The following is a 24,393-nucleotide window of genomic DNA, read 5'->3' on the forward strand; positions in this document are numbered from 1 at the left end:
TCATCTGCCACCCTCAAATCATCAGCACTCCATTTGGTCTATTCCACAGAAGAATACTGTGCCCCTGTGTGGTTTAAGAGCTGACATACTAGTAAGTTGGATGCCAGACTCAACAACACCAGGAGAATTATAAGCGGATGCATTAAAAATACTCCAACTTGCTGGCTTCCTGTCCTGAGCCATTTAGCACCACCAGAAGGCAAGATGTACTAGTGAGAAAAATACAGAAAAATTATGAACAATTCACTCCTACCGGTGTATACCGACCTTCTTCATTTATCAACCAGAAGACTCAAATCCAGGAAACCCCCACTAACACTTGCACAACATCTGCCCAACAACTTTAACATCAATTTCCAATGGAAAGTCAAATGGGTTGCTGGAGGCCCACATATAGAAAGACATATAAATGACCCCACAAAAAGGTGCCAGTCTTTGAACTAACATGTCAGCAATGGACAATCTTGAATAGGATTTGCACCTCAGTGCTCCACATCTGCTGGGATTCTCTGTATAAATGGGGCATAGCAACCTCCCGTTAGTGACTGGCTGTAAACAGTACGCATATACTGGTCCAGTATCTGATTGATTTATTTTTTTAATATAAATGACACTATGCTTCAATGGTTAGATGGCCTAGACATTGGTACTTGAACATAGATCTTTTTAACATTTATATTTTTATTGTGTTCTTGCTAATCTAGATGAAATGTTAATGCATATTGCTAGTCCATGTATGATACACCATAAGCTAAATAAACAACAGTGCATGAAAAATAACTACAATTACTTATCAGGGCTTGAAATAGCATAACAATGAAATGGTGTAGGAATGAAATAACAAAGAGTAATAGACTGAAACTCTGAAATGATGGGAAGGTGCCATCGTCTTTGCTTCTTGAAAGAACATGAAGTCAGCATTTGTTACTTATATAAAGAAAGGAAAAAAGAGGTTCTAAATAAAATTGATGTATGTGAATCAGCTTCAATGTTTATCTTATTTTATTTTATTTTTTAAAAAATCAGCTTAATACTCAACTAATAGCTTTGGTTATCGGAAGTTGGACATGCAAAATTAGGACTGTCCCATTTGGCAGTGAACCAGAACTGAGACAAGTCAAGAGTAGGAAATGAAAGCAGCAGATCTTCTGCCAGATTGAACAATGTGGGAAGAGCACTTTAACTCAGCAGTGAAAAAATATCTCTATAAATCTCATGCCCTCCTCGGTCTGAGCCTGAGGATGTGGAGCAAGGATAAGTGCAGTAAAAGCACATGGATTATAACAGAATAACGGAGTTGGAAGGGACCTTGAAGGTCTTCTAGTCCAAGCCTTGCTCAAGCAGGAGACCCTATCATTCCAGACAGGTGGCTATCCAGACTCTTCTTAAAAGCCTTCAATGATGGAGCACCCACAACTTCTGAAGGCAAGCCACTCCACTGGTTAATTTTTCTCACTGTTGGGTAATTTCTCTTTAGTTCTAGGCTGCTTCTCTTCTGAATTAATTTCCATCCATTGTTTCAATTATTTTTCAAGACTTGTAGGCAATGAAATATGCTGCTTTCCTAAAGGCAACTTGGCTTTTAAAGGATTCTATCCTTCCACTTACTTAATGATGATTCCAAGAAACAGCTTGTATTGATAGCTACTTTTTGTGTTTTGGGTTCATCAAATAGATTCATTGTCCCCTTGCAAAACATTCCTTCTCCTGCCTTGGAAGCAGTCCACTCCTATGTCAATTCAGAATGAAATTGCACAAAACTGAATAGAGAGGTATTCTCCAACTTGGGAGAAGGGGGAAGTGGTTCCAGTAGTTCAGGGACACTTTCTTCTGACCAGATATGACCTTGGATTGGCCCTCTTGGCCACCTTCTCTCTTGGGTGCACAGTTGGTCTTTAAAGGGCTGCAGATGTTGAGCACTGCTGCTTTTTCTGGATACTTCTGAGATCTTCCATCAGATGGTTTAAAGCAGGGTCTCCAACCTTGGCAACTTTGAGCCTGGAGAACTTCAACTCCCAGAATTCCCCACCCTAACCCTAACCCCAGCAAAGCTGGCTGGGGAATTCTGGGAGTTGAAGTCCGCCAGGCTTAAAGTTGCCAGAGTTGCCTGGTTTAAAGGACCGGTAAGAATCCTTTCTCGTTGGCCGCCATGGCTGCGGGTGATGCCCAACGCCTCTTTAAAAACCGGCCAGTTGCAGACGGCTGCTACGTTTCCTTCCGGCTACAAGATGCTGGTCCTTCTGGATCTTTTCCTGGTGTCCAAGGAAAAACTAAACCCGATTCCGTTAGACCGGAATTCACTTCCGCCCTCCTCGTCATCGCCGGCTTTAGTGACGCAGCGCAGGCCCTCAAGGGAACCGGCAAAGGAAGATCGCAGGCAAAGGGCCGGAGGTTGCTGCCCATTCGCTCTCCCGTGTCTATGTTATGACATGTTCCGTTTGTCCTTATTTTTAAAATTAACTGATGTCATTTTTAACATGAGCCAGAACAGTTTTTCTCCTCGCGTTTTGTACACAAATGCCTTTCCTGCGATAAGATGGGCTTTCTTAAACCCGCCCCTGTTCCCTACTCCGGCAGCCTGTTTACTTGTCCCTATTAGCAGACTCCTCTAGCCTTTCTCCTCCTCTCTCCCGTCCTGGCCGTCTGGGGGTGTTTTAGGAATTTCCCCTGTCTTGCTTTATTTGTTTGTGTGAAATTTAGTTTGAAAGGAGATCACAGAGCGCAGAAGGAGTTTGTCATGAGAGAATTACCAAGTGACCCTGCGTCTGATTATATGTCATTATCTGGAGACTTGGGGGTATCCAAATTACCACAACGGCCTCACTCAGCCAGATCAATTACACTGAGATACGGGGCGGGGGGAGGGATTTAAGCACACCGACACCTCTGTAGAAGTGTGTGTGTGAACGGGGACCTTTGCACGACTCTTGCAAATTCGAAAAGCGACTGACTGCTTTTGTCAATGGGGATGGCAAGAAGGGATCCGGCGGCGGCGATCGATTTCTTGCCGCCTCGGAGGAAGTTCCGCTGAGCTTCAACGGGCCTCGCTCGGTCGCCCTGGGATAAATGTGTCCGGTCCGCCGCGTTCCTGTTTGAAAGGTTCGCGTCTGCTGCGAAGAGCGGAGAGACCGAAGCCACGAAGGGTATCCATTCCCATTTACGCCCTTGGGAGAGAAGGGAAGATGCTTGGAAGGCGCTGCTTGGTTTCTCGCGACTCAGGAAAGGGGGTGAAAGCAAAGGCCTTTGAGCAACAGGCCTTCCTCCTTTGGGGTTCTAAACGATTACCTGAACCCAAAGGTCACGGAACTCACGACTGACACTTGCGAGGTTCTGAGACTTTTAAAAAAAATGCATTGAAACTGTTGAGTAGAATTCGGCGCATTTGAACTCGCAGGTCTTTCCGAGAGCTCAAAGTAAGCGCACCGGCAGTAGAATAACGGTATTTGCAGGAAAGGCTCGTGCTCTGGCTTTGGCGCTTCTCCAAAGTTACTTGAGTGCTACCAGAGCCCCCGTCCCTGTATGTATATATGTATATATCACAGTTTTGCTATTCGCAGCATTTCACCTCCGCCGTCGCAATCCCCACCCCTTTTCAGGACACGGAGGACCGAAGCCCAGAGCCCCTTCTGGGTGGCGGCTTTCTGCCTTTCTCGAGGCGCTCCAACTCTGGGAGCTGACTGGAGAAGCGGCCACAACCGCAAGGGGGTCTCGATTTCAGGAAAGCTTACAGTTGCAAGAATATAAAGACGGGCGGAAATTCGTTTTCCTACTAAAGCGATTCGGTTCAGAACGGATGATCCTCCCGCTCCGCTCCTTCCCACAGCTAAATGCAAATAAACCGTTGCCAAGGCCAGATAAGGCAGGACGCTTCACATTTCGTATTTAGCGGAGCTTCCATAAATTCGAAGGACTTCTGCTAAACGATTCGCTTAGGCAACGCTACCGCGCTATATACACTCGCTCTTTATTCAGTGTATGGGCCACTCGTTCTTCACAGCCGATAGGATCCTTTCCTGAGTGACTAACCTTAATTACACGATTTCCTTTAATTAAGCAAACCGAAGCTCAGATCTCACTCTGCCACATTAACCTCACCAGGGCCCTAGACCCAGACTTTGCGGAAGGATGCGGGGATCCCACGTGTGAGTTTAGGTGACTGAGAAGACGCGCCAGGTCTGAAGAGGGCTAGAGGAAGGGGTCCACTGAATCCCAGGGATCTTTGGAGGTACTTGTGCAAAAGAAATTGCGGAGAAATCATTTGCGAGGCTGCGGAATTAAGCCGAAGTCGTCAGCCTGTCATCTTTATTTTTCCAACAGCAATTCAGTTCCGGACACAGACTGGGCCGGAAACGCTGGGATTTCCTTGTGCCTCTCCTTCCAACGATCGAAGTCCTCTGGATAGGAGGACTGACTACAATTTCCATTATCCCCAACGAGAATGCTTATTGGAAGGAAACGATGAGAATTAGTATTGCTGCTGTTATTAAATCTCCAGCCCTTGAACGGGGAAAAGCAACATAGGATTATATTTACGAATGGTGAGTTGGTGTCCAGGTGAAGCTCAGCATTCAGCCCAGACAAGACCGAATAGCTAGGAAGGCATTTCACAGTACTCCATTACTGGACAGGAATTTTAATGCCATAAAATAAATGAAGTTTAGGCTGGTTACCCTGCAATATATAAACCGAAGAATAGATTTTATCCAATTAAAATCTCCCTTCCGACATACAGTTTACTTGGTTGTGGGAATTATCCCTAGACCCGCATAAAAAGTAATTCTCATATATTTCAAGTAATATGCCCTTGCCCTAATTTACATAGTTGTTTAAAAATAATCTACGCAATTGCTTTGTAAAATGCTTAGAAATCCAGAAAGCTGTTTCTTGCAAATAAAGAACTGTAGGTTCCTTATTCTAAACTATAACTATAATTATTTAAACAAGATGAAATCACACAATTGTATTTATTTTGTGCTTTTTTAAAAAAACCTAAAAATAACATTCTAAAATATAAAAATACAGGAATCTGTGGACACTATACAATGTCAGGATAATTATATTAAAATATAATTTTATTTTTAAAATAAATAAATAATTTTAATTTTTACAAATGATGGGCAAGGAAAAAGAAAAAACTTAAATAATAATTTACCCACATCTCTACTCATTACTTGGAATAAAATACCCTCTGAATTCTATGGAATGTAGGTCAGAATAGGATTGGGATAGCATGGTGAGGGACTCTCAAATTGTGTGCTGCTATCGGTATCGACTGGCAAGCAAAGACCTCTTGATTTCAATTATTGAATGGATGGGGGAGATCTCACATATCTTAAATTGCAAAATTGATAAAACAACTAACAGTCGATAAGAGCTATGGCTCCTTGATAGTGCGGGTGAATGTACTGCCCTGCTAGCCCAATCACACCCCATTTTTTCTCCTGAATATGTAACCGGAATGTTTGGGGGGGGGAGCAGTCTCAATGGGAGATAGAGATGAGGTGAATGCAACTAGCCACATGTCAACCCTCACTCAAGACTCCCCGATTTCTTCATAAATCAATAATCAGAAGGAGGTAGGAAATTGGATGAAAGGTTGCATGAAAGAAGATCTGAGTTTTTCAAGAATAAACGTGTTAAACTGTAATCCCATCCCCTTAACCCCAATTTTCTGGGAGATAAAGCCCACTGAATTAGTAGACCATATTTCAGGACAGCTTTTCGCTGGATGCCTCCTCTTCAGCTGAATAAGACATTTAAGGAAGCACGCAAAGAACCCACTGGCCTGAATCTGATGCTCCCAAGCACCCAGCAGTTGGGAACGGCAACGATTTTCCTCCCCATTCCATAAACCTACGTAAACCTGAACTCATTTAGATGGAATTCTTGCAAACGCTGTTTTTGAAATCAGGGAAATAAATCTAAAAGAGGAGACATACCTACATAACGTTATAAACACTAGACACAATAGTAAAGACTTGCATTCTTCAACCACCAAGGGAATTGTTATCCAGAAATAATATATTGGAGGAAGGAGGTAATGTCAGATTCATTTGATGAAATACCAATATAGATTATTGAAATCTGGAAATAATACACAAAGTAGTGAAAATCGAGGAAAGGGGAGATGAAGAGACAGAAAAACCTTTCTTTCTCATCCATTTTGACTCATCCACTCCAAGGATGAGTCAAAATTGCATCAAAAAATAAACTATGTTGCCAGACCGATTAAAAAAAAAGTGTAGGAGAGACAACAGAATGTTTTTATTTCCAAGACATTATTGGGTATCACTTTATAAATTCCTGGTGTCCTGCTTTAAAGACACGTATGTATGTATGTGCGTTTTAATTGGGACCTACTGCTAAATAAACCTGTCAGGTTTAGCATGCAACACAAAACGGCGGCCTGCAGTCTAACCCTAAATGCCGCCGATTTAAACGGGAAAGCCCGCTGGTCTGAATGGAGTTGCTTAGATTTGTGGCCCCAACACAGAATCGGTAGAAGGCGCTTTACTTGCCCTGTGGTGCTGGAGAGGGGAGGGGAGTGAGATGCTTTTGTTACTCTCCCGGGCAACTGTTTCCCTTGGGCCAAAGGCTTCGCGGGCAATTTCCAGAATCCGGATCGCAGATGGGGGAAATTGCAGAGCCAGGCTCCTTTCTGTCTGAGTGGTGGACGGTCATTCCTTCCCCAGTCATTTCTCTGCTTGCGGTGAGAATCCAAACAACCAAGGCTTATTATATCCAGCAGCTGCCGATTTGAGCGTCCCTAAGAATAAATCGCATTCATTCAACATTGTATTATGACTGAGATGTTCTTGGGAGGAGTGTCTCGTGTGATGATTAAGGGGCAAAAAAGGAAGCTATGAAGAAACAGCACCAACCCTCGAAGGCTGGAATGAGCCTTCGCCTTAAAACACGCCAAAGTCTCCGCGCACATTGTAGAAGTAGGGGCGAGGATGGAGTGGAGGAAAAATTGGCTTGTATTCCTCCTCCAAATACCAACTACAATAATCCTTTTTAAGCCATCCTTTCCGCTCCTCTCTTGAGCTTTACCGCTTGTAAATAATGGACATTTAAATTATCCTGAGCCTTCCTCCCTTGTTAACGGGACCTAAGAAGGAAGAACGGAAGAAAACTCGCAGGGAAGGACAGCCAGAGAAACTGCGCACTTTGTGTCTCTGACCTGTGACCTTTTAGTAGAGCTTTTGGTTTCTTTTACTTGCATGGCCAAAGAAGACAGTGGGAAGCGAATTTGGCCACAAAGCTTACAGTTCTTTTTTTCTTGCTCTGGCACACATGTTTTAGGGAGGAAGGAAGGAAGGAAGGAAGGAAGGAAGGAAGGAAGGAAGGGAGGGAGGGAGGGAGGGAGGGAGGGAGGGAGGGAGGGAGGGAGGGAGGGAGGGAGGAAACTAAAAGAGAACACATTTTGTCCAACTTAGACAAATATAGAAAGCAAAGAGAGGAACAGATACAAGAAAAGTGGAAATCAAGGCGAATCATCTGCATGTGGGAGAGATTCGTTGAGACGTCACCACTCCGCCGGTTCCACGCGTAATGTCCAAAGACATTACCGAGCATCTGGCCGGCGGCACCCAGAACCGAAGAGCCCCGCTTTTGATCTCGGCTCTCCAGCGGCCGCAACTCAGGGCACAGACTGAAATGCTCCCTTCTTAAGTCTATCTCCGCTCCCTTCGAAACCTCCCGGGCTGCCCAGCGCCCTTCGCGCTCCAGATTGTAATCTGCCCAAACCTCTAACAAAGAGCTCTGGAAGAGAAATCAGACAGGCAAAGTTGAAAGTTCGGGGTGCAGGCCATGGTTTTCCTCTTAACTTTCTCTTTCTGACTTCTCTCTTCTGTTCCATTAATCCTTTTAATCATTGTTTCTTCATTTCACTTCTTTCAAATAACTCCCCCTCCCCCATTGGTCTCATAATTTATTACAGTGTATTCCCAGTCATTGCTGTAGCATGCCTCTTAATTAACTTAAGAAAAGCTCAAACTCAGGAAAAGAAATCTATATGCGCCTTGAACCGACTTCTTCGAACACATAACAAGCTTCCGAACTTGGCTACAACTCAGCCTCTCTCAGTGGAAGCTCTTGGTTCGCTCCGGGGGATTTATTTCCAAGCGGATCTCTACAGAACCCAATCAATATACCTCGAAGAAAGTGCCTGGCCTGTGCGGGACGTCAGTTCTCTTAAATTAATGTCGATTTACTAAACAAGCGAACGGAGCATCTGTCTCTTTTGACTTCGTAAAAAAAAAAAGCATTAATTTATAGGCGCATGGAAGGAGCCCAAAACAACAATTTAAACCAGAGGATAATCTCTCCCCCCCCTTCTTCTTCTAATCCTGCATATTACATTCAAAGGGGGCGTAGGCTTTATTGACTTCTATGGATCTTTCAAGTCCTTGGTTAATAAGGAGGTGATAATATGAATTTGCCTAGGTGGCTCTTTATGGAAAAGTAAGGAAAGCTCAGGACGTCGGGAGGAAGTGAAAGCCGAATTGCCCTGCAGTATAGTGTCAGGCAAACTGTCACTCCGGAAAGCCGACGGATTCAGATCGAGCAGCCACCTCGCTCGGAGACGAGAAAAGGGCCGCTCGTTGGGTCCGTGTCAGACGAGTGCTCCGCTTTTCCTCTCCTCTCTCAAAGGGGGTCTGGTGGTCCTTCGCTCCGTTGTTTCTGGCCGGGACTTTTTCTCGGAAACTCCGAAGAAGCAGCCGCAGCACTTTGCCGGAGAAATGTCTCAAGAGCTGCGTTCGCCTCGGCAGAGCCGAAGCTGAGGATCCAAGAAGTGCGGAAAAGCAAGTCCCTGTATCCGCATTGCTGCCTTAATAGCCAGGTTAACTAGTGTCGTCCGATTAAACACAATATTATGGAAACCAATGGCTGCTTTATGCCTGTCGCATCAGGGAAGTCACTCCAAAGTTTAGCGACTAGCAATACAAATCCTAAAATGAAGGTGTTTCATTTAAAAGGAAACGAATCCCGGCTTTTCCTCAACAACCTGATTTGGCATTGTGGCAAGAAATTCCGCCGCCTTTCGCTTAAATGCAGCGGGGCTGCATACATTCCTGGCGGGTAAACGCTCCCGTGGACAGGGCCGCTCTGCTTCCAAGGAACTATGCTAGGATCTGGGTGTAAATTGACTTAATGCCTCAACCGGAAAATCGGGATCAAGCCAAATGCTTGGATTTAACCGAATTGCCGGCGGGGGCTCCAAATGGCTTCCTTGCGTTTACTGCTCTCCTGACAGTCATCTGCCATACTGAGGGCAAGTCAGGCTCCCCCAGAAACCAGGGCAAAGTCCTCAGGTGCCCGTAAATAATTAAGATTGCGCTCACCGTCCTTTCCCTCCTTAATGAGACTTAATATCAGGCCACCAGAGGATTCTAAATTTAAACAGGGGCACGTTGCAGGCCAGACTATGGGTGCCATTGACCGTCTTTATATGGGGCATATTTAGCATTTGCTCATTTGTTGCCATAGATGTTTTTTTATTTTCATTAAACTCTCCATTTCTACATGAAGATTCCCCTGCATTCACATGTGTGAAAAGACATTCATTTCAGATTGGCTTGTTTGGGCAAAAAAGATAATGACAGTTATAGGGTAAAGTTTATGCATCTTTTTTTTTCCCATTTCAGTCTCAGTCCTAGCCTTTATCTAGCTGGTCTTGGGAGAATCTGCTGCTCTTCTGGGATTTCAGTAGAAATGAACGGGCTTTCCTTTGTGCAGTGAGGAGCAAAGGCCTGACACACACACTGCTTTTCTCCTATTGAGCTAAATATTTCTCAAATAGGTTACAATGGAGGCATCAGTGGCAGCAGAATGCTTTGAGTTAGATTTAGCCATTATTTAAAATGAATCAGTGAAATAAATGGGACTTTTCCCCACCTTTATTCAGAAAAATCTCTGTGAATAAGATTCAGAATTTGAATCTCATTCATTTAATTTTGAATGTACTGAATGAGAGGCAGTCTTAAGCTAACCCAAATTAACAGCAAGGCTTCTCTTGCTGGCAGAAAACTTGTAGATTAATTGTGCATCTCTAAGAATGCTTACTCAGGAGTAAATCCCACTGTTAGATATGAGCCCTGCCACAGTCCACTTTAAGGTCTGCAGCCATCAGATTTTGTCTCACTTCTGCCTTTGGCTATGACCGCTTGAGGAGTGGGTAGCAGTGAGATCAAGCAGTAGTCTTGAAATAAAACAGGGTCCCCATTTTGCAAAATCCAGAGTTGGAGTGGGAAGACCCCTTCTGTTTTGGCTGGATTTTTGTTTGTTTGTTTCCTCCTCCTCCCCCTCCTCCTCCTCCTCTTCTTTCTGATGAACCAGAACCTATACAATTATTTTATGTATTCCTCCCATTCTTTTCCATTTTCAGGTCACAGGTAAGCTGTAATTTTGCTTTCAGGAATTTTTCTTGAAGCAACAGAGATCAAGAAACGTTTATTCTTTGTACAGTTCTATGATTGTGATCAGGAGATAATTAAGCCCATATGGCAGAAACAAAAATAAAGTTTTCCAGGATAAGTGTGATCATTTGATCTATTGCTCCCTTTATGTTTGGGGCTGTGTCCTAAATTATTTTAACCTTACTCTTCTTCCCAAGTGTGTGTGTGGGGGGGTCTTTCCCTCACATATCGATCCTCCCTCAGGAACAAGGCTAGACGTTGCTTAAGTTCAAATTTCTAGTGCATGCATGAAATGAACTTTTTCTTGTTTCTGTGTGTTCAACATTTCATATGCCCAAAAACTACATATGAATACTAATTTTTATCAGGACTTTGTTACCTAGTACTTCAGAAAATTCATGTCCCGCCTTAGCCAGCTGGCTGCATTCTCTTTCAGCCCAACTCATAGAGTTGTAGTTGTGGGGAACATAGGAGTAAGGTGTGTTGTATAGACCTTGAATTATTTGTAAAAATAATAAAGGAAGGATATATCTACATACTTTAGCCTAATATTACTGTTAGGTCAAACATGTTTTCCTCATTTTTTCTGGCCACACTGGTAGTAACAGTCATAAAGTAGCTGTTTGGATGTGTCTTTTATTGTTAAATACAAAAAGTACAAGCATATGCTTAGATTTTTTTTAGCAGAAATATAAAAATTAAGAGCTTGAGGTGCTGTTGAAAAGATTTGATTACTTACCAAGGCTAAATGAAGGGATGGCTGATTTCAGGTGGTGATACCGGACAGACCAAGAAGCCTGGGGAGGAGCATTAAGATTAAAATCATTTTAGGTCAGCATTTTGAATAACTGACTGTTTCCTTAATATCAGACCTGGTTCTCCCCTTTATAGAGCATACAATTCCTACTTTTATTTTCCTTCCTCCCCCCCCCCCCACTCCCCCATTTCCTTTTTGCTTTCCTCTTCTTTTGGGGGAGAGGGTATTTTTATTTATTTTTCTATATGAATAACACTGAACAAGCAGGCATCATTTTGTATTAAAGGAATCTTATACAAACCTAGAGGTCTCATTGGCTGGAATAAGATGGCTTGCAAAAATAGACTCATTAATAAAATTTTCAGGATATTCTTTCTGGACTACGGAGAGGTTTACATTTAAGTGACAATAGACGACAATGTAAATGGCTTGCCTCAGCATCAGATATTCTCCCCTCATCTTTGTAAATGTACTAGTAGTATATAATTTAACCAGTTTTAACTATAAGCATACTTTTATATCAAACATACAATACTATTGTATTCTGGTATATTATTCATTGGTTGGCAGTATATAGATATACTTACATCATAATATCATATTATAATAATACATCTGAACTGACACAGTCAAACGTCTTCCTTGTTTTACTTTCAATCCATTTTAATAGATAAGATTTTCCACCAAAACACAGGGCAGGCACGAAGATACTTACAGGAAAACATTGTTAAATACTTGCATTAATCTCTGAATGTGAGGGGGGTGGGCAGCGACTTTTCCTGGTTTGTTTTAATTGTATTACGGATAGAAACGGCAGCCAATCCTAAAAGAGAAGCTGGACAATTAGCAGCGCGAAGATCAAAAAACGTTTTACGGCTCAAAGCGAAATGCCCCGCCCCGGTCTGTAGTGATTGGCTTAAAGAGCCTCTGACGACATATATTAACCCGAACTACCCTAAAGATGTAGCTGTACATGGAGCTCAAGCTGGGAAAATCGACCAGTGCGTTGCGCAGCTCCGACTCTGCCATCTAAGCGTTGTGCTCTGTTTCATCCTTTTTCTTCCCTCTTTCGAGACCGTCCACGTCGGAGCAGGAAGACCGCCGGATTTCCCCTCCTTCCCCGAAAACGGACTGGCTGGGTTTTACATTCCCGGGAGAAGAACTAGACCCAAGAGGAGGAGACTGTGCTGCTCACACTTTAATCGAAGGAGAGGCGATTCCCGTCCAGGCGGCGGGCCTGGGGAGCTGGGCGGCAGAGGGGAGGGAGACGTGGGGAAGTTAGGGGCAAAAAATGCAGGTGTAAGTAACCAGCCCTTTAACCGCCCGCTTTCTTGCCAGTTTGGTCGACAGTTCCTCGGAAGACGCTAAGGGAGGACAGCTGATCCCTTCGGGGAGGGGGGGCTGCTTTCCTTACCGTGTCTGCAGCTTCCAAGGTTAAGCCCCCCTCCCGCCCCGTATGAGTGCGGCGGTGGGGACTGAGCCTGCCCTCTCGGCGCCCGGGGGACTTGGCAGCGCCTGCCCGATGGCGACGAGCTGGTGCTAAGGCGGGGGTCTTCACGGGAGCGGAGATCCAGGGGAGCGGATCCAGGGTGGCGGGCGGCCGGGGAAGGCCGGCGGCGATGAGTTTGGTAGGTGGCTTCCCCCACCACTCGGTGGTCCACCATGACGGCTACCCCTTCGCCGCCGCCGCCGCAGCCGCCGCCGCCGCCGCCGCCGCCAGCCGCTGCAGCCACGAGGAGAACCCCTACTTCCACGGCTGGTTGATCAGCAGCCACCCTTCGGAGATGTCTCCGCCCGACTACAGCATGGCGCTCTCGTACAGCCCCGAGTACGCCAACGGAGCGCCAGGCCTGGAGCATCCCCACCACTACGTGGGCGGCGTGGCTCCCCCTGGTAGTGGCGGCGGGCCGCCGGGCTTGGGGGGCGGCCCCCGGCCGGTCAAACGGCGTGGCACGGCCAACCGCAAGGAGCGGCGCAGGACTCAGAGCATCAACAGCGCCTTCGCCGAGCTGCGCGAGTGCATCCCCAACGTCCCGGCCGACACCAAGCTCTCCAAGATCAAGACGCTGCGGTTGGCCACCAGCTACATCGCCTACCTCATGGACCTCCTGGCCAAGGACGACGCCAACGGCGAGGCCGAGGCCTTCAAGGCGGAGATCAAGAAGACCGACCTCAAGGAGGACAAGAGGAAGAAGGAGCTGGTCAGTGTCTCCCGCGGGCCCGGGAAGGAATGGGGCGGGGAAGGCGAGGCTCCCAGGCCACCACCAGCGTCGAACCCTCTCCGCTTAGACAGGCCCGCTCTCTTCGGACGGGCCGCTGAAAGACCTTGCTCAGAAGCGGAGCGGGCCGCGCTTCTTAGCCGCATCCGGCTAAGTCCGCCCTTAATCGATTGAAATTTAGGGACCAACCGGGGAGAGGGGGGAAGATCGGGAGTTTCGGTTAATGCAACAAAAGCCCGGCTCGTTTCTTAGGCGTCCCGGATGGATCCAGGGGGAAGGTTCCTCCGATGCGTTTGGAATGGGGCGGCGAGGCTTGCTTGAGGGCCCTGCCCAGAGAAACAATAGCCTGGTGTCCCCGACCCCAAGCCAAGCTCATGAGCCAAAAGGAGTAGGGAAGAATTTGACCCTGATCAGGGCTGGCCGTAGGGGATAGAGGCGATGATTTTGGGTTGATTTCCAAATAAAATATTCTCAATTTGAAGTAATTTATATTTCAAATTTTGTTTACATAGTGTATCATGTTTTCTGGAATTCAGAGCCGGGTAAATTGGAGGCCCGTGGATAGGAGAACATGCCCACCCCAAGTATGAATTGCATTCCTGTGGCCGATTGGAAATGGTCCTCGAGATAGTCATATATTAATTCATATATAATAAAACATCCATCTTCCTTTATTCCTAAGGAAGACTTTTTTAAAATGAGAAAGACAGGGAAGCTTCAGAGATAGTAGCACTGACTGGAGCAGCCCTTTGGCTTCCCTTCTGACCAGGTTTCCGGAGTTGCTGTGCAACTAACACAGGTCCATGAGGGGAAGGGGGAAAATATTTCTTTAGATGAAATTGCAACTCACCCTTCAAAATAAACCCCATCCCTTTTAGCCGCATTGGTTTCTAGTCTCAAGGCCTTTTAGGACTGCAGACATGCGAAACTAGTCATGGATTCACAAATTGGCTAAAGGAATCCACTGGAATTTTGTAGAAACTGTCTTGGGAGCCAACATCTTTATAAATTTGACCCTGAATGAAATCCTTTGGAATGTTCTCAGCAATGATATGCAGAAGGATCTACCAAGAACGCCTTGAAAAAATCACTGGCTTTAGGAAAAAACTCTTTCTCTAATTCTTCTGGCTTTTCCAATGTTGGAAAAGTTTCCATTCCAGTTTAAATCCAAGTGTTTAGACTTTGCTCAGATGTGGGTTGGAAAAGATCCTAATTTCAGTTTGAGGATGAAACCATCAGTTTGCAACCCCCCAGTTACTAGTTTCCCATCACAATCCACATTTTGACTTAAAATTGTTAATTGAGGCTCAAGAACATTAGAGTTCTATCCTAGAATTTCTAGGCATCTCAGGAAAGGAATATAATTTGGCAGAAGGAAGGGAGGATGGGGAACAACTTCTGTTGTTATGCCTACAACAGCAACTGCCTTCCAAACCCAGAGGAATTGGAATGGTTTGACTCTAAATTCCAGGTGGTGTTGCAGTTTCAGATGTATATTCCTTCTCCCCCCCCTCCCCCCCTGAGTGCCAATGAGTATTCTTTGTCGCTGCATAAACATGCAAACTGCAAAATGTGCAGTTGTGTTATTGAAATTTTCTTCAACCTGGTAACCTCCAGATAGCTACAACTTCAATCATCCTCAACAGAAGGCACAACACAGCTGGCAGCCTGGGGAAACATGTACAATTGGATATTAACTGAAGTCTCCAAAAGTTGTACTTGCACTGCTTGATGCACTGCTTGGTGCTTTCTATTGAATTTCTTTCAGAAAAAGTCCAAGTCTGGCTGCATTTTTGCTACCATTCATACAATAAACCAAATGGTGGTGTTAGAATTAGAATGGGAGCACAATTTTATTTTAAACCAACTACAACTTAAATAGCTTATAGGAAGCCCTTCCTCTTCTATCAAAACTTCCAGCTATTTTGTTTCTTGATTTCTTGCAAGCTAAAAGCAGCAGAAAAAGCTTGACTGTAAGCAGGTTTGCCCACGTGACCAATTGACAATCTCTGGTTATTTTCTTTAATATTTTGGGATTCTGTTCATGGAAATAAAAGTTGTCAGGTTTTAGGGCATGAAAGCTAAAAGATGCATCCCCAAGCAGATTAGAAGAATTAAGGTTACAAACAAGCCGACAGTCATTTTAAGTTGTAGCTTGAGAAAGGGTCAAGATAAAGAAATGAATACATTCCAAATTGGAATTTCATTTCAAGCTGGCATGCTAACCCACTGAAATTGATGGAATATGTGCATGTATAAATTTTATAGCAGCTGGAGCGTTCAATGGATTGGGGCCTCAAAATCCACATTCACTTGAAAAAATTCACTGGAAAAATTAATGGCATTTTGATCGAAATATCTCCCATATAAAATATGTATCCAATTTTGGAGATAAATATATGGAAAGTGATTTAATTTTTGGAGGCTGGAACCTTTTTGAACAGTGACAAACCTTCTTGTAGAGCTATAGTTAGAATAAAAAATACCAGGCTGTTTAGTCTTTGCTCTTTAACTGGCATAGGGGTGAATTGTAATGGAAATATCTTTCCCTGGACTTGCTATCCTCCCAACCGGGGTTGGGTGGCCCCTTACCTTAAATTGAGATTGTATCAATATTTGAGGCAGCCCATTTAACAATCATTTAAGATGACCTTTAGCACGTGTGTATCAGAGACATCAATTTTTCTTGCAGATATGGTGCAGACAATATATAGCCGAGTGGCAAAATGATGAATTTGGGGACTGGGCTCTGTGTGTGTGTGTGTGTTTTACAGCAAGTTTATAAGAGCCTTACTCTGCACAGTCTGTGCATTTCATATCAGTACAGTCGCAAGTATGTGGTTATACGTTTGCAATTAAGACGACCCCATGATTTTCAGAAGCAATTTTGTATTTGGGACTTAAATAAAGATATTTTAATAGGTATGCGTGTCCATGATTCACCCAGAAAGAAATGTCAAAGTTGTTAAAATCTGGATTACATTGCAGTGTTTTGTTCTGCTTTGTAACCGGCCGGTCTGGAAGACGTAAAGCTGAATGGTATCCCATAAATTCAGAAGGGAGAGTGAGGTTTCTTTGACCGCAGTTCCCTTGCTCTGCACGGGCACCAGCCGGCTTGCAAAGTAACCCCAGCACGCATCTACCAAGAAGTAAACGCCTGTTGAAATGAACGGTGCTTGCTTCCCACCTGTGGATAATATCTAGGATTGCAACTTCAATTTGTGTACCTCCGGTGCCTGCGAATAAACAGGCTTGTGAAAAATAAAACACTGAATCTGAATTTCAGGTTTTCTGTTCTGCGGCCGGGTCTGAGTCTGACGGTCAGTCCCGCAGAACATCCCCAAAGGGTACGGATGGGAGGTGGTGATCCGGAAATGAGAGGAAGGATAATGGCTTTGTCTCTCCTCTTCACTCCTTTTCTCAAACAGAACGAGATCTTGAAAAGCACAGTGAGCAGCAGCGACAAGAAAACCAAGGGAAGGACTGGCTGGCCCCAGCACGTTTGGGCTCTGGAGCTCAAGCAATGAAGGCGAGTGAAAAGAGTGGAGAACTTGTCCCTTCTGGGACTCTGGACCTTCCAGGCGAGGTTGCTGAGCTGAGGACTTTCCCTTCTTGCCCTTGTTTTGGAATCGTATGGTTTATTTATGTGCAATTTCCCTCCCTTAGTCTTTCTCCTTTAGAAAAAAAAATGTGGCTCCTGGAAGAAAAGCATTCCATAGTTGAACGAAATAAATGAAGAGGAAAACTCCGGCGTGGTAAGGAGAAACGCGATCTCCAAAGGGTGGTTCCCCCTTCCATCGTGATGAATGTTATGTTGCTTTGTTTGTATAGAACCCAGGGGACAAAAGGAAGTCAAAATAAAACATGAAGGCATTAGTGTGTAATATGAAATGTATACCTTTAATACCTGCTCTGTTTTGAATGATTGTGGAGGATAACTGTAAGGCAGTTGCTTCTCCCCCACTTCCCTCCCCCTCCCAGGTTTCCTATCTCGAGGTAGGACTTCAGGGTTGTGAGAGTTCCCCCTCCCCTCCCCCCGCCTCACAGTGAAGAAAATAGTGTCTAACAGTTCTTTGTTTAATCTGCACTTCAGTCCTAAAGGAAGCAAAGCAAAAATTAAAATTAAAATGAAGCAAACTACAATCCGTGCTGTTGAATAATTAATATTGCAAGGCCCAAGTGTTGTAATATTCGTTGGATCGTTGAGTGTATTTTTTTAAGTTAAAATAATTACATTTTATAACCTGAAAGGCTTAAACCCAACCTCAAAATCCTTTTTAAAAAATCTAGACATTAACCAAAGAGGTTGGTTAAAGTGAACTAAAAATACAATTCAATTATGAAGACAATGTATAAAAATCGATCCTGTGTATGGTTGGCTGGGAAAATAACATCGAACCCTCTAAGATTCACTGCCGAGTAAAGGTGCTTAAGAACAGCTTGTAGTTGTGTCTGGTTGTTTTTTTAATCAAGGTTTTTATTTGGGAAACGAACAGAGGTTACGTCGGCGGTTTGGAAACCGAAGGGCCAAAAGAAATTCCAAGGGCGGGACATGTTTATTCAATTGTTAGGATTTTGAGATTTTGGCTAGAAGCAGGTTTTTCTCAAAGGGACCTTCCTTTGTGATCAAAAGAGAGAAGAGCTCTTAGCGTCTGAGAGTCGCTATGAAAAAAGGAAGGGCAGAACCCAGTTTCCCTTTGCTTTCTGGGGAAGAAGAGAGGGCTAGGGTCCCTTTACTTTTGTACTGTGATTTTTACTGATGGACTAATAATTTACCGCGGCCTTCGAAAGGTGTTTGTTGTGAAAGAGGGAGGAACCCAAAGACGGAAGCTAATCTGGGTCTGTCTCTCACACTTATCAGAGGCAGGGTGCCCCCCACGCTGGCTTTGCTGCTTGGCGCGGGCCTTCCAGCTTGCAAGGAGCAGTTTCTGACGGCAAATCACCGGGAGGCTTTGGCTGGGGGAGGCCCACGCAGAGTTAAGCGGGTCGGTTGGCCTGATTACAGAACAATCCAGGCATCTGGAAAATGTGTGTGAGATCTATTTACCACGAAATGTGAGTGACTTTCTCCTTACTTTGCGATATCTCCGAGCGGACATTTTCCAAAGACCTTTTTATTTTAACTCTACCAAAAAAAAAGGGGGGGGCTGGCGAATTAGAACTGGCTTGTTTGAATAGGAGGAGGGGGGGCGGCTTGCGGGGGGCGATGGTGGCACTTGGAACCACACTGGGAGAAAAAAGGCGCTGGACTTAGTTGTCACCTCACGTCTTCCTCTTACAAATGACCGGGGCCCTGGTCCTTGCTATATAAAGGCAATTGGTCGGACGCCTAGGGAAGTCGAGGGGTAAGAAATCGTGTTTTGCAGAAACGTTTGTTTTTCCGGCCTCTTTGGGCCAGACAAGAGGCATTACCTACCGATAGAAGGCAAATCAGAAGATCAAGCAGAGAAAACGCGCGATTCAGCGACCATAATAACTACCGCTATAAAATTTTCAGGTTGAGGCTGTAAGATCTAACGGCACAAAACCCGGAAAGGGGGGTAGATTATGCCCTTTTGCTCCTTTTTTGCGTCTGTACCCCCTAGCGAACATGGAACCTCTTCTGCACGTTGGCTCTGCTCCAGATCCAAAGGGAAAGGCATATACCGCTATGTCAGTTATAGTAAAGATACCAATAAATTTTCTAATGTCCGCGATCACTGTTCGCTCCTCTCCTTTTTCAATGGCAGCTGTTTTGCCCCGTTGGCCGGGCCGCGCTGACTACAGGAAGGTTGCGAGGTTAGAATAACCAGCCAGAATGATGTGCCCTCTTCTAGCATTGGGGTCAGACTCCTTCGACTGCCCGGTGCATTTGCTTTCGAGAAGACGCCCTTCTCCTTAAAAAAAAGAAAAAGAAAGGAAAAAAAATCACTGCTACTGCAGCTGAAGTTGGATCTCACCGAGCCTCCGCTTCCTTTCCAGGATTTGTCCTGGGCGTTAATTTTCAGGTCACCAAAGTTTCGGGTCAGCCCTTACCCGCCTGGAGAATTTCTAGTCGCCAGGCACAATCGCATGTAATCACTCTACGATGATTTCACCAACCTATAAACACAATTCTTCACACTGGACTTTTTTTTTTTTTTAAAAGACCTTGCTTTCATTCAGATGCTCCGAATTCTGGGCCCGCCGGTACTTTTCTTTTAAAATATTTCTCACTTTAAGGGAAGAAAGATGTTGCTTCCACCTAAGTCACTTCTAATTCTCAGACAGTAGGGAGAACTCTAATCTGCGTCTGGTTAATTTATAGAAGTTACTTGAGGAAGCCAGTCTTCTTCTCACGCCAGTGTTCGCAGCTCAGACAAAGCACGAAGGACAATTAGGAAGAAGTTGGGGTGTGTTGGAAGTTATTTCCAAGAACTCAGAGAAACAATAAATATTGCGGTCTTTTGGGCAAACTCTATTGTGGATTCAACGTCTATCTTTCTGGAAGTGAACGGGCGCGCATGCGTTCAGGCAACGCTGGGGTGATGAAACGAAAGCTGGGAGTGAGAAGACAGGATCCAGTTCACAGTCCGGAGTTTTCCAAGGTGCATTCCAGTTTAGGTTTATTCGGGTATAGTTATTGGGGGAATCATCGTAAGGATACTACCTGAGCTGCCCTATAGGTTAATCAAAGTTCAGAAGCGTATGGTTAAAATATCTATGGATTAAACTAACCAGAACCAACATTTCCTTCTCAGATGGCAACACCGCAATATGCTTGTAAGCCTTCGTGGATTTCAAAACTCATTTCAGGCAATGAGATTCAAACCTAGGAGCTCAGGATCGAGGACATAAATAACAAAAGGTACCAGTCAGTAACTGGAAAACTTTCCTTCCTTCACGGCAAAAACGATCCCCAAACGTTGGGTTTTAACTTTCGGTCTCTTTCGGTCAGCTGGCGGTCCCAGGGAAAGGTGAGGGCGAGCGACGAAGTGTCTAGAGAGGGAGGCGGAGGGAAAGGCTTTTTTTAATTGCTCGGTAATGGGGCTGTTGCTATTTTCTCAGGAGCAATCATTCCTGGAGCTAAATCGCAAGAGCCCTAGACAGGCCGGAGCCGACAAAAATGTAGCTTTTGACGTTAAAAGCTAAATGGGGAAGCGGGGCGGTGGGAAGGTAAATTGATGGCCGATTGGGATGTCAGGAGCCCTGGCCCCAAATCGCTGGATTGGAGCGGCGGGCCTGATAAGGTCCTCGTCAGAGTACGTGGCCCTTTCGGCCAGCGATTGGCGGGGACCTAGGACGGGTCTGGCAGGGGGAAAAAAGGCTTTTCACAGCCCGCTCTCTCTCCTACCCCCTTCCTCCTCCTCCTCCTCTCCTCCTCCTCCTCCTTTCTCCTTATCTGCAAAGTTCTCGCGAAGGTCAAGCTTGAACTCTCTCCCTCGCCTTTTGCACGCGCGCGCGCAGATCTGTTGAGGCGGGAACTGCTCTGGGCTGAGCGGGGACTCGCTCTTTTTTTCACCTTTCGGCTGGGAAAAATGGCTTTAAAAGCTGGGGCGAATATCTCACAAGTAGTCGGAGGAGAAAATTAACGAAGAAGGTTGGCGAAAAAGAAACTAGTGCAACTGTTAAAAAAAAAAAATCTCTCCCCACGGAAAAGTCGAAGGGCTTGGACTGTGCAATCTTTTTCGGTACAATCCCCAAAAGCTCCTGCCCTTGCGAGGCTTCTTGGCTGTAAGGTTCCGGCTGACGGAGGCAGTACTGGTGCCCGGGACTTTGGGGCTATTTTCTTCTTTCTTAGAAAGGGCTCCGTTTCCAAGGAGGAAAGTTTCCAGGCGAAAACCGAAATCGCTCTGGCTTGGAGCCCTGTACCATCCATTGGGTCTACTTAAGTCCATGGAAGACAACTAGCTTCAAGCCAGTTTTGAGACCGTTCATATCCCATGGATGATTAGAGATAAACTCTAAATAGGGATCAGTCTGGATTGCAACCCCACAATTTCTATTTTTAAAAAATCCCGACTATAAGCAGCTCACAATACTTAAAAAAAGCCATAAAATATATACAGGAAAATCCGTAAAAACATTCCTTTTAGATTGAGATAAAGCCAATGATTTTTCTTCCCTTTTAAAAAGAGCAACATGTCTTGTGGCATCTTGAAGCTGAACAAGCAGGAAAGCTTCCATAGGCTGTACCAAGAGTCTTAGTTAGTTGCAGCAATAAATAAAAAATAAAAACAAATCCATTGTTCCATTTTTCTGGATATTCTATACTGTATATTAAAACTGCAATGACAAAAATGTTTATGTCTCAGTAAACCAGATGGGATTACTCCTAAATAATAGTTGCATAGGACTCTGCTGTCAACCCCTCATTGCAACCTGAACTTGCTTGAGATTACCTTGATGCCAGGGGGACTTACTTTCTAGTAAACTTGCCAAAGAGTTAAAGTTTTAAAGTTCAATAATAGACTGATGCAAGGAGACAGATTTCCAAAGAAATGCATTCTACTGAGGACAACAGACAGATTATAAATGTGAAGTGGGGAGAGGAACTCTAGAAAGGTTTTTTTTTTTAGATTTTTCAGATGTAGCTTTTATATGGGTTTATATATATATTTATAAGGTTCTTTTTCCTAAAGTATTTGGCAGTCTCAATTTAATCTTCAGAAGGGTGTACTTTTTGCTTCTCAGCTATTTACCAATCATCCTTTCCTTTCTCCACTAATCAAGGCCTCCAGAATAATTCAACCACCCTTACTGATACCACAATCAAAACAGGCTTCATACTTTCTAAAGAATGACTGGTGAAGCTAGCAGACTTAATAAGAAGGGATCTACACTAGAAAATGGCTGGGGTTTTTCCTAAGTATGGAATGCTTATCGGACTAGGACAGATGGAGTTGGCTTGCTGGTCAACAGAAATTTATGGGAGTAGTTCCTTCTCACTTGCTTATTTTCAATTTATACTGCTTAAGAGTTAACCAATTTTGTCAATTGCAGCCTGGCATTCTGACCCTAAACACATATGCTTAGAATTAAGTCTCTTTGATTTCAGTGGGACTTTACTTACCTAGAACATCTTCCGTCTGGACTGTGTTCTTTTACAGCTTTGCAGGGGTACTGCTGCAAAGTATTTTTATTTTCACTAATTTGGGGTTTTAAGCTTACTTGCTAGGAAGTGAATCCTACTGGATAGGTGGGAAACCTCCCCTTTAGTGGTATTATGGAGAGGAGAAAGGCCGGTTTGCAGATGCCTGAAAACAAGCATTTCCTCTTTATCTGTGGAGATACTCAGAAACAATGATCTATGTCTGCTTCTTAATATAAGTACTTGAAAATAATAATAAGCAATAAATAACCTCTACTACTGATTGGATCAGTATACACTTAATGCAGTTTATTTAAAATGTTCATATGATAACATCTTTTTTAATTACTACACAGGAAAAAGTAAAATATTCTTATTTTTCATCTGCTGCCCAAAAGTCATCCACCAAAGTTTAAAACAAAATCCTACTTGTTTTTAGAGAGGTTGTGATGGCATCATTCTTTTCCAGCTTTGTATAGTAATTCAAAGCAGGCACTGTACAAGTGTGTGTGTGTGAATAATTAGCATTTGAACTAGGATGAAAGTTCCAAGTTTCATATATAGAATCAGTAGAATTTTTACTTTTTTAAACAACTAAACTGAAAATTGGATCTTTTGTGTTCATTTCTCCTTCTGTTTGTTATGTAAAAAAGACAACATATAACAATGTTGGAACATAAAAGCTAAACTTTGGAAATTAATAGGGCATTTTCCAATCTTTCTCATGGCCTGGTCATTAGTTTTGTGAATTTTCCAGGTTATCCTGATGAAAAAACCTCTTTTTTTTTTTAGAAGGAACGTCTGATTAAACATTTTTGTTTATTAAAATTAATGCCAGTAGGAGCCATTATTTGGCTTTTTCGGTAGTGATCATTTCAGTGTCTGACTTTACTTACCAGGAGTTTAACTCCATTGCATTGAAAAGGACTTGTTTCCAGTAAGAATATATCAAAAAGTAGTTTTTGTCTTTTTCTGCTTTTGATCTCAGAACTGTTAAGCAGTTTCTAAATATGCCTGGGTTGAGAACACCTTCAAGTGTTCATTTCATTGAAATAAATTACAACCAAATGAAAGTTACCATCCTGCCCCTTTGCCTACTCAGAAATAAGTTTTGATTAGCTAAGTACGACTTTTTTGCCCCTCCTGTTCAACTGTGTCCCTGTCTCAGAGACTGCCTGGACAAGTCTCTGCACCTTTCTTGACAATGTTTTTCAGAAGTTGTTTACCACTGCCTCTTTCCTTGGCTGAGAGAAGATGACTGGCTCCAGTCAAAATGTTTTGGAAAGGGACAAAGTTAAGTGATTTAAAAATATATGAGGGAAGCTATCTGAATATTTTCAAGACAACCTTTAGGGAGAACAGCTAAAGTTGAGCATAAAATGCCTGTTTACTTCCAGACAAGAATGTATACAGTAGGAGTACAATATGTATAGGAGTCATCTTTAATCATGAATCCACCAAATTTATTCTTAGGCAACACATACTGTATGTCCTGATATTTTTATTAAGAGACATCTGGCAGCGATCAATTCTTTCCTTTCCTCTCTATCTTGCAATGAGACCCTCTGTGGACCTTCTAACGTCATATCAGACGGCGAGGAGCCATCCTGCTCTGGAGCTGAGTGTAATCACCATGCTATTTTCCAAACACCATCAGCTGAAGTCCAGATCACCAGCTGGAATGCGGATGCAATGAGACTTTTTCTTGTTCTGTTCTTTTCTTCATGTTCACCCAAACCCCCCATACCTTAGGTTTTACATTGCTGCAATTACATTTCACTTTTTTAAAATGCTGTTTGTATCATATTTATTTATAAAAATATTGGTGACACAGGTACAGAAGGAAAGGAACAAGGACCATCTATACTTTCTAGTACCTGTGCATTTTGTCATGAATCTGTTCTTACCTGGGCTAAATTTTCACAAATCATTCCAAACTATAATGTG

General features: G+C 43.8%; 1 protein-coding gene and 1 long non-coding RNA gene across 5 annotated transcripts in view; one reads left to right on the forward strand and one right to left on the reverse strand.

Moving 5' to 3' along the window:
- The window catches only part of LOC117680156 (uncharacterized), a 97,184-nt gene extending 85,042 nt beyond the window's left edge, over positions 1-12,142 (reverse strand). For 3 of the 4 annotated variants that reach the window (XR_009621187.2, XR_009621186.2, XR_009621188.2), the window contains exons 1-2: positions 11,766-11,854; positions 11,161-11,218 (exon numbers count right to left, since the gene is read on the reverse strand). This is a non-coding gene — a long non-coding RNA (uncharacterized LOC117680156). Of the gene's footprint in view, positions 1-11,160; positions 11,219-11,765; positions 11,855-11,893 lie in introns of those variants that run through there. The other variant, XR_015729147.1, reaches the window with a different exon arrangement.
- On the forward strand, positions 12,114-17,835 carry HAND2 (heart and neural crest derivatives expressed 2). The gene is made up of 2 exons (XM_034442726.2): positions 12,114-13,379; positions 16,826-17,835. The coding sequence occupies exons 1-2, from the start codon at positions 12,798-12,800 to the stop codon at positions 16,922-16,924; spliced, it is 681 nt and encodes a 226-aa protein (XP_034298617.1). The 5' UTR covers positions 12,114-12,797; the 3' UTR covers positions 16,925-17,835.
- The last annotated feature ends 6,558 nt before the right edge of the window (positions 17,836-24,393 follow it).

This window comes from Pantherophis guttatus, chromosome 8 (assembly GCF_059756535.1).
Source record: "Pantherophis guttatus breed Tessera chromosome 8, ASM5975653v1, whole genome shotgun sequence".
Classification (NCBI taxonomy): Eukaryota; Metazoa; Chordata; class Lepidosauria; order Squamata; family Colubridae; genus Pantherophis; species Pantherophis guttatus.

What these genes read in the sequence shown, in the direction of transcription:
- HAND2 (XM_034442726.2), top strand. Translation starts at nt 12,798, where the DNA reads ATGAGTTTGGTAGGTGGCTTCCCCCACCACTCGGTGGTCCACCATGAC. An exon ending in ACAAGAGGAAGAAGGAGCTG is followed by an intron (nt 13,380 to 16,825) that starts GTCAGTGTCTCC and finishes TTTCTCAAACAG; the next exon opens with AACGAGATCTTGAAAAGCAC.